General features: G+C 40.1%; 1 protein-coding gene across 1 annotated transcript; it reads right to left on the reverse strand.

The window, feature by feature from the left end:
- Nucleotides 1-2,251: 2,251 nt before the first annotated feature.
- Nucleotides 2,252-9,047, reverse strand: LOC149399647 (kinesin-like protein KIN-7F). The gene is made up of 14 exons (XM_089610948.1): nt 8,780-9,047; nt 7,438-7,870; nt 7,126-7,215; nt 6,912-7,012; nt 6,707-6,820; nt 6,534-6,615; nt 6,388-6,455; nt 6,231-6,296; nt 6,012-6,136; nt 5,143-5,479; nt 4,959-5,060; nt 3,442-4,881; nt 3,011-3,336; nt 2,252-2,822 (listed from the first exon to the last, which is right to left on the reverse strand). The coding sequence occupies exons 2-14, from the start codon at nt 7,640-7,642 to the stop codon at nt 2,498-2,500; spliced, it is 3,381 nt and encodes a 1,126-aa protein (XP_089467074.1). The 5' UTR covers nt 7,643-7,870; nt 8,780-9,047; the 3' UTR covers nt 2,252-2,497.
- Between the last annotated feature and the right edge of the window lie 768 nt (nt 9,048-9,815).

The raw sequence follows: 9,815 nt of genomic DNA on the forward strand, positions 1-9,815 counted from the left end.
AGTTCAAAGTTTGATGTGGCTTGTTGCATGCGACTTCTCTAATTCATATAATCAATGTTTAAATATAGTCGGACTTCTCTTATTATCAAGTCACACTACAAGAAAAGTACTTCCGGCGACTTCTCTAATTCATAAGTTAAGTACTCCCGCACCCTCTGTCGCTAAAAGTGTGTTTTCTTGTAGTGTTACTATCCAGCTCAAATTCACTTTTCGATGGAAAAATAAATCATTATCTAAACAATTATATATACAATAAATAATTTTTTTGAAGACTTATTGACATATTTGTCAATAAATTTATGAGAGTCATTAAATCTTCAAAAAATTTGAAATGTTTCTTTGAAAATTTATTGACATATTTGTAAAAAAAAATAATAATAATGAATGTCGAAAAATTTGGTAATTTTTAAATTTTTTATGACTTAAAATTTGTAAAATAGTAATTTAAAAAGTGAACTAATATCTCTGAATTTGTTAGTTTATTTTTTTTTTTTAAATAATGATTTTGATTTTGACGAGGAGAGAGGTAAATAAAATGAGAAAAAATATGGAAAACAAAAGCAAAGTTAGAAATATAATTCGAAAAAAATAGATAGTCATATTTAGAATAAAATGCAATTAAATTAATGATTTTTGGTCAATAAGCTTTTAAATGGTTTTGGTATTAGAAATTGTCAAAGTCGGACTCCTAACCCTAGTTTAAATCCTACGGGAGAAACGCAGTCAGCTACCGGACGAGAAGAACAGTTAAGAGTTTATCACACAACATAGAGTTTATTTGAGATAGCGGTTTAAGAGATTAAAGATGGGTCGAGAGAGTGACGAAGATACGAAGAGGATAGCGAGGAATGAAAAAGTGCAATCATTGCCTGAGGATATGTTGGGTGAGATACTACTGCGACTCCCAGACTCAGCGACGGCCATCCGTAGCGGCTCCGTTTGCAAGGCATGGCGGTCCGTCGTACAATCGCCGGAGTTCATCACCGCTTTCATCGACCAACACGGCTCGCCGTCATCGTACACAATGGTGGTGGAGTTCAAGTCCACGGACACGGACCGTCTGACATGGCCGGACCACCTGTACTACGTCTTGACGGTGGAAGGATCGGAGGCCAATCTCAGCGCTACTTATCTTCCCTCGGCGGCTCAGCGGCTCGAGTCCACTTGTCACGACATGATGTTGATGGTCACCGCCGCCGGGCAGTGGTACGTGTGCCGCCCGGGCACCCGCCACCGCCACGTCATCCCCCGGCGTTCTCCCCTCCACGAGCGAGGCGGCTTCCGCGCCGCCCTCGCCGCCCGTCGCAACAGCTTCGACTTCAGGATCCTCCACGTCGGACGCTTGTCATCGGGACAATACAAATCGACGGTGTTCAGCCCCGAGAGTGGGCGGTGGAGCGACCCGGCCGACGCCCCCGCGCTGGATCGGAGCTGCGACGTGGTGGCCGCGGGGGACGGGACGCTCTTCTGGGTCGAAGATTACCACGGAAAAAAGGCGGTGGTGTTCGACCCCTTCGTCGGAAACGGCACGTGGCGCCGCGTCAGGCTCCCCAAGAAGGTGGTGACCCGTCACGTAGTTCGGGGATCCGGGCCCAACATGTTCAGGATAGATGTAGGAGTGGTGCGGGGACGGGTTCGGATCTCTCAGATATATGTGGCCCACTTTTGCGCAGCCAATTCTCTCAAGGTGTGGGAATTAGAGGACACGGACACGTGGCGTCTGGTTCACCATGTTCAGTTGTTGCCCGACCTGAACGACCACCCGGACAGTTGGATGTTCGTGCTGGCCTACGACCCGGACGACGGTGATGTCGTATTCCTGTGCCGCGCCAATAACGTGTTCCGCCTAGACATCGGGGTAGAGGAGCAATGGGTTTTCAAGCTCTCGGCCGTTGGTACGCAACGCAGGGACAGAATTGACAGACCTCTCATCCCCGCAAACGCACGAGCCCATATCGTCACACGTACCGTGTGGCCCACCACCGCCCCCACCTTCCGGCCCGCCCATCATGACTTTCGCTTCTTCTGATCACTAATATCATTGCATTTGCATTCTTTTTTTTTTTTTCTTATGTGGCCTAATTATTATTTTATTGTACTCTCTTTTGCACACATTTTCTTCCCCCACGCATTCTTCTTTCCTAGATATGTTGTTCAGTGAAACCACATTGTTCTATATTTTGTTTGCTTATATTTCAACTCTTTTACTCGAAATAAGACGGGTGTCTGCATAACTGCAAAACACAATATATAAGCTAGGAAGAGCGTATAATTAATAATATTCCTACCGGTCAAACATACACGCTCGTGTATCTCGCTAATCACCATGGCTATGAGTGCAATGACAAGTAGCACATCACGTTACAGTCAACGAGTCATTTTAAACTAAGACAATTTACAGCCTTTATAATCCGAACGCGAAGATTTCGCTAAAAAGGAATCTTGCCCATCTAAGTATAATGTGAGGGAATCAGTAGCAAGAGATCAAATGAGTTTTTTACTCGAGGAAAGATTTAACACCTTGTGCCAGTCCATAGTACCTTCGGGCGGTGCGTCTGGGCGTGAATCTGAGCCCGAACATCTCCTTGGAAGCCTGGTCCGGCTCTTCCAACCCCACGAGCTTCACGACAATGGCAGCGCTCTCTGCGATGCGGTCCATGTCTTTTGTGTTGGCCCACAAGCAGTGGGCCAATTGCAGCCTTCTGTGCTTCGTGTTCACCCCAATACCCCACTTTAGATAGATGTTCTCTCTTTCGGGTTTCGACAGCTTCTTCCGCATTTGCCTGCTCAGCATAAGCCTCTCGCGACATAGCGCTCGTAAACTGTTCGCAGCAACTCATACGTTATCGCAAGCAAAATCGAAAAAACGGATTTCGGCTTGTATGCTTTTGTTTTGGCTGTGAGTGTGGTCCCTCAATTTTTGGACGTATATTAAATATTGAGTGATATATAATCAATTTATGTCTAAAGTCATATTAAAAGAAGCTTCAAATGTTGGGATGTCCTTTACCTTGACTCAAAAGTTAGAGTTCGGCCATCTTCGATGGTTTGGTTTCCGTGAGAAAATGTGTTTCTGATGAAGGATAATCGTCTTAGCTCGACTTCCATGTATATGGAGTCGGAGGGGTCGCCTCTGAAGAGTAGGAGGAAATAAGTCCTGTGAACCAATGAGACATTGCAAGCGTGCCAGAGCTCGATGATCTCTCTTTGGATCCTCTTGAATTCCGAGGGCCACTTTGGAGGGCTTTCCACGTCGCTCTGTATCGGGTCTAACCCAACATCTTTAACACTCCTTGTAGCTACCACTGAAAGCTTCTCATCTCTGCTTATTAATACCTGCCATGCAAGTCCAACACAATGAGGAAAAAAAAAATTATCATCCATACAAAATTAAAGATTGAATAAAAATAGGAGGGCTAAAAAGTTAAAAGTGACACGTACCTCAGAATCAGCCGGTGTTTTCTCAGTTGAGCGATTGACTGGATCTTCTGTTTCATCCAATAACGTATGGATATCTGTGCTCTCATCGTGATTGGAAGATGTAGAATCTATCATTTTAAGCTCGTCGATATCATCGCTACTACCAGAATCCTGAGAATTATTTCTTGATAACCTCTCCTGAGAAGGACTTCTTGATAACATTGCCAGAGAGCCATTTTTTGATATCGTCTCGCCCTCCCGAAAACCAATTTCTGGAAACATTTCCTGTGAACCGTCTATTGATAATTTCTCATCCCAGGAACCTCTTTCTAAAGAAACTTCCTGAGAAGCTTCTCTTGATATTTTCTTTTCCCGAAAAGTTCTTTTTGACGTTATCTCGGGTGATCCATCTCTAGATGATTTCTCCTCCTGAGAACCACTACTTAATGCCACTTCCCACAAACTGTCTAATAATTTCTCCTGAGAACTACTTCTTGACAAGTTCTCCACTGAGCCATGTCTTGATAATTTCTCATGAGAATCGCTGGTTGACAACTTCTCCACTGAGCCATGCTGTGATAAGTTCTCCTGAGAATCACTTCTTGGTAGCTTATCCCATGAATCAATATTCGGCAACTTATCAACAGAACCATTTCTTGGTAGAATTTCAGGTGGGCCGTTTCTTAATGTGGTTTCAATGTCAGCACCGTAGTTCAACGCAGGAACTTTCTTTGGGAAACCCTCAGGCCTTCCCGTGAAATCTGTTTCCAATGTAATTGGTGGCGTGCTCTCAACATTTTCTCCATCAAACAAACACGTATAAATTCCAGCAGATACACGTGCTCTGCAACTTCTGCTCCTTGTTAGTTTCAGGCACGCGGAACCAGAAAAATCTCTTTCGACTAGCCAACTATATGGTTTATCGGGTGATGAAATTTGGAAGACTGGTAGGAAGCTATTCGGGTCAGCATTTTTCTTAAAACACGGTGATCCCAGTTCTTCATTTGGACTAACGTCATCATCAATTAATTTCAAATCTGGAACATCTGCCTTTGCCTCCGGAGAGTTAAAAGATCTATTATTTGTATCGATATGTCTGTTTGTGCTAGACTCTTCCACTTCAATGCATCGAACTTCCTTACAGACATTGTCCAAATCATCGTCAGAGTAATCTTTGCTCTCTTCCAGGTGCGAATCAATTTCAACGAAATTTGGAATCCTGGCTGACATTTGGGGAGATGACGAGCCCGATGGCAAGGAATTCTCATCGAATTCATGCTCCTGGTAGAAGTTCTCATCGGAATTACTGCTTTGCACATCTGAGTTGTGAGCTGTATCAAACGATCTGATACGGCTGTCGTTCTGATGAGACTGAGGCAAAACAAGAGCCCTTGGTGCTTGATGGTCATAGTCCCACGAACTTCGTACTCGTAATTTTGGGTAATACTGATCCAAATCGACCTGAAAGTGTATAATTATTTTGTCTTAGAAAGATCGGTAAGGAAATAAAAAGGACTTTTTTAAGTAGCTAAACATACCGTCACTGAATGTCTATCTTCTTCGGCTGCTCTTAGCAGATCTTTCACCTGAGACTGAGCAGCGTCGCGCTGTAGTGTGACCTCTAACACTTCTTTCTTCAGCTGCATGAAGGACATGATTTTCAGTAATACAATATCCCAATTGCGGCAATCCGAATTTCACAACATAATGCAGATAAATAACCTTTTCAATCTGAAGGTCCTTCTCTCTGATTAAATCAGAAGAGTCAGAAGACGATGTAGTCGTTCCCGCACAGCTCAGCTCGCTCTCCAATCTAGCCAACTCTCTTTGCAACTTCTTCACGAGCGCTTTATCCGACATGACTACATTAACCTTTGCATTGGTAGCCACTTCCTTAGCGCAACTTGCAAACAACAGTGTGTTTCTTGATTGCTCTACGTGGCTCCTCGCGGGGCTCAAGGTACAGATGATGGCTGTTCTCGCATTGCCCCCTAATGAGGACTGAAGAATGCGAGTTAGCTTTGAATCTCTGTATGGGACATGACTGTTTCTTCCCTTGCTGCAAGTTGACTCGAAAATTATTGAATCAGAAGCTGGCAATGATTTCGAATGCTAGAACATCAGTTTTAAAGATCTTAGCAAAGGATAAAGGCTAGAAAACGCTTCAGGCGGCATATTTATTATGTTCATCGCGAACCACTAAAGGTTTTAACAGTTTACATTTGGATAAATTGTCTATTTTTTTCATTTTCCCCCTGATTTAAAAAAACATCCAAAATAGTCCTTATAACTTATAGATCATAGCAGTTCAGTACTTTTTGTTGATAATAAAAAAAAAACTGAAAATTGTAAATATCAGCTAAAACCCCTACATTAATACAATTTTCGATCAAAATTTTATCATTGGGACTAAACAGATCCAATTTGTGACCTATATAGGACCCTATTAGACGACTTTCTAAATCAGAAGGCAAAGTGCCACAACCACAACAATTAATGTGCAGCTACCTTTATTTCTGCGTTCCTGTTACCAATAAAAAAGTAAACTTGAGGATGAACTTGAATGCACGGCACATGCTTTTACAGCTAACCTGAGTTTGCGTATAACAGTGCCAAGAGTTAGCAAACTTCGATTTATATGGCAGCCTTCTTTCAGTCTTGTCCCGGCTGATAATGTCTGAGACGCACGCTCACTCCCTGCGAGATCAATGAAATTCTGTGCCAAGAAACATAATGATTAGACCTTTCTCATAACTCGCCCAATTTGACCAACACACAAAAGAGCATAAACAACAGATTATCTTTCTTACCACTGTAGCTGAAAGGGCGCTTGCTTTATCATTGCCTTTAAACTCGCGGGATGAACTTTCAATCGTCTAAGAAGACAAGAATATGTAAAATTAAAATCCAAACTGTAAACTAAGCAGTCAAAGATAAAAATATTGTGGTCAAAGCGACCATGCATACCAATCTAAGAATCTGATGTGATCTAGAGCTAGCTTCATTTAAGGATGTCTCCCCTATCTGTCTCTGATCTGCAAAACACAAAAGATGGCGTTACTCAAATATCTTATCGTACTTTACTTTTTAAAGCGGACTCTTGCATCCTTTACCTTCACAGATTGATAAAAGCTCTCTGAAATGGTTCCAGTCCCTCAACGTTTCCTCTGTAAGCTTCTCGACTATGGTTCCTCTCTTATTTTGAGAAGAATGCAGAAGAGTAAGTGCAAAAGTCGCACACACGGGAAGTTCTTAAAATAAAAAATAAAAAGATTATAGAGTTCACCTCAGGATCATCAAGAAGTCTAAGAGGAGTACTATCTGTGCTAAGTAGGTCTCTGACAGATTCATTGTATATCTCCATAGCAGAGAATTTCATGATAAACTCTCTTTCGATGTGCTACACTCCAACAAGGATTAGCAGTCATGAAAAACTTCACCATAGGTAAACAATAAAGAAATGAAGACTTACATAATGAACTGGAAAATACCTTGTTTAGGTAATCATATATATCTGCAACAGTATACTCTGTGATTCCACTCATTGTGTACGTCTTTCCGCTGCTTGTTTGACCATATGCAAAGATGCTCGCTGAAGGGGGCGTTTAAGTGAGCAGCGTTTTTTTTTCTTCCAAAAATTAAGTTCCAAGAAAAGTTCATGAAATAACGGATCTGGAAAATTAATCCAACAGAAGTTGAACTCACCATTAATACCACCAACAACTGAAAGAGCAACATCCTTAGCCCCCTCATTATACACCTGCCTTGTTGAACAATCAAAGCTAAATACCCTATCTAAAACCAGAGAGAAGAAAAGTCAGAAAAATACAGTGCTAAACATTCATGTTTTAATTAGGAAGTAAGAATATAGATATCGCACGAATTCATATACAAAAACACAGCCACGCTATGAAAACTGTACTGTTCGATCATATCGTACCCAATTCGCAGCAATGTGATACCATAAGAAACAACGATCACATAATCTTTGCAAACTCAATGGAAGAATGTTCTCACCGAATGTATAGCCGGTTGGGTACATGGACCGCTCAGAGACTGAGAGGTTATTCCTGTAAATAATAGTGTCGTCGTTGACACATTCCCAATCAGACACATCGTTCCTCGCTCTCTCCTTCACATTCAGAGGCCGTAGCCTAATCGAAACAAATATCTTCTCATCGCCGCCGCCGCCAGCAAGTCCATCTCCACTGACCGTTCCCATGTCTCAACCCCGTTGATCCAAAAATCCACTTCCAAAACCCAGCTCAAATACAGCTTGAGATTCAGAGTTGGAGACAATACCGAGAAGTCACACCACGTTCCAAAAGATACACTTAATCATCCACACTTCCGGCCATATCTTTACGACTTTCGGTACACTATTTAATCAGCATTGAAGAAAGAACACATGTTGGGCTCGACCGGCCAAACTTCAGAAAGCATTCTTCTTCTGTTTCACCAACAAACAAATCATGTGTCAACGACTTAAATCATCACTGTTTTGTCACGAATATGAACACAGATTCTTTGGTTGACATTTAAAAATTTGGGAACTGTCAGAACAAACTCACATCCAGTGCACAAAGAGGGGTTGTTTTCTCTATTTTATTAGGACATTTTTGGATTTTTCTCAAATGGTCCCAAGTTACAGACTGTCATTAGGCTTACTCTAACACCACAGAACTTTAGGCATAAAAAATAAAACATAAAAAAAAACCCAAGTATACGATATTAAGATATTCATCTCATTTTCTTTCTCAAGCAAAAGGAATACCCTGGACATTGAAAATTCAGTCATTTCGAGGAATGTTTTAGCCCAGAGAAACTCCAAGGTTGTCGAAAATGCAATAGGATTAGATTTTCTGACTAGTTTTTTTTTTCTGTTTGGACGTTTCGAAACGTATTCCTAAACTTCACATCTACTAACAAAATTACAAAACCGAATATAACCAAAATTCTCTACAAATAAAAAATCATGAGGGAAGAACAAAACAAAATAAAAACACAGAGATAAGTCCCATTTATCATCACGCATTGCAACAAAAATACTACTGATTCGAGACAAAAGTTACACATAATGGAATGTTCCAAACCGACCACGTGAAATTACCTTGAAACTAAATTTCACAAAATAAAAATCACTTGAAAACGCTTCTTTCCTTAGTTTTGTACTAAGCTTTTTTTTTTCTTTAATTGCTTACGAATGGAAATTGAAAATGAAATGCAAAGCCAGATCACGAAGAAAAACGTAAAACAGAGGCTAGAGAGAGAGAGAGAGAGAGAGAGAGAGAGAGAGAGAGAGAGAGAGGAAAAAATCTGAAAGAACCGAGAATTTGAAAAGCAAAAGTTGAGCCGAAACCTGTGGAAAAATTCATCAACAGAGAGAAGATTCACGAGTCTGTCTCTCTCTATATCTTAACTTTCTCGGAACTTTTAAGCTCTCCAAAAGCAATGTATTGGTTATGGCGTCTTCGTCTTCTTCGCTGAATCGTTGGTTAGTTGAGTTTTCTTTTTTTTTTTTTCTTTTTTCCTTTTCATTTTCTTTGGCGCTTGAATTGCTGTTTTAATTTTATTTATAGTCTGTTTTATTTTTATTACTATTACTGCAATGACCAGGGTTGTTATCCGAGTTAAATAGCCATTCTCACATAAAAATAAAAATAAAAAATTACTGCGGTAATTAGAAATACTCAAATGGTAAATAAATACTGATTCACGGACAAGTGACATTACACTGTCCTTGACGACGTTGCACCTAAATCATTAGAGACTAGTTATGACTCTTTAAGACTTTAACAGTATGATCTTTAATAGATGTTGTAACCACCTCACTTATAACAAATGAAAAAAAAAATCCGTTTCGATAAATAAAAAAAAATATTAATAATACTGTTTGGATTTAGATTTTAATATGATCATGTGATAAGTTTTGAGAAGTTGACAAGTTTACTACCTTTATAATATTGCATAAATAGTTTTCTCACAGCATTAAATAATGAATTACTTTCAGCTGAAAAACTAGTTCTTTCTAACTTCAAACCACATGTTTCCTCTTTTTACTTTTCTTTGCCTTTAAATAAATTGTTTGAATGCGTAACGTGGAGTGAGTCGAAAGCTTTGTGATCTCACTATTTGAATTTAAATTTTATAAAAGAAAAGTTCATGAGCACGCTTTGGCATATCACTTTTTTTTGTAATGGGAAAATAAAATACAAAGCGAAACGTATATAAGGATATGGTCCAACGGTGTGTTGAGTACTGTTTAAAAGTCAATGAATAAAACTTTGCATAACGTGTGTAATCAAAGAAATTGAATTCTTGAATTTGAATTTGAATTTCCATATAAACTATCACCGCCTTTTAATTTCAAAAGGTAAATACTCTTACCAAATCAA

The sequence above is a fragment of the Urtica dioica genome, chromosome 4 (assembly GCF_054948205.1).
Source record: "Urtica dioica subsp. dioica isolate 48M chromosome 4, U.dioica_male_clone48M_v1_H2, whole genome shotgun sequence".
Lineage (NCBI taxonomy): Eukaryota > Viridiplantae > Streptophyta > Magnoliopsida > Rosales > Urticaceae > Urtica > Urtica dioica.

Coding starts and splice junctions, on each gene's coding strand:
- LOC149399647 (XM_089610948.1), bottom strand. CDS start 7,642: ATGGGAACGGTCAGTGGAGATGGACTTGCTGGCGGCGGCGGCGATGAG. Junction 6,821..6,911: donor TATATGATTACCTAAACAAG/GTATTTTCCAGT, acceptor GTTGGAGTGTAG/CACATCGAAAGAGAGTTTAT. Junction 6,137..6,230: donor GCGCCCTTTCAGCTACAGTG/GTAAGAAAGATA, acceptor TTCTTGGCACAG/AATTTCATTGATCTCGCAGG.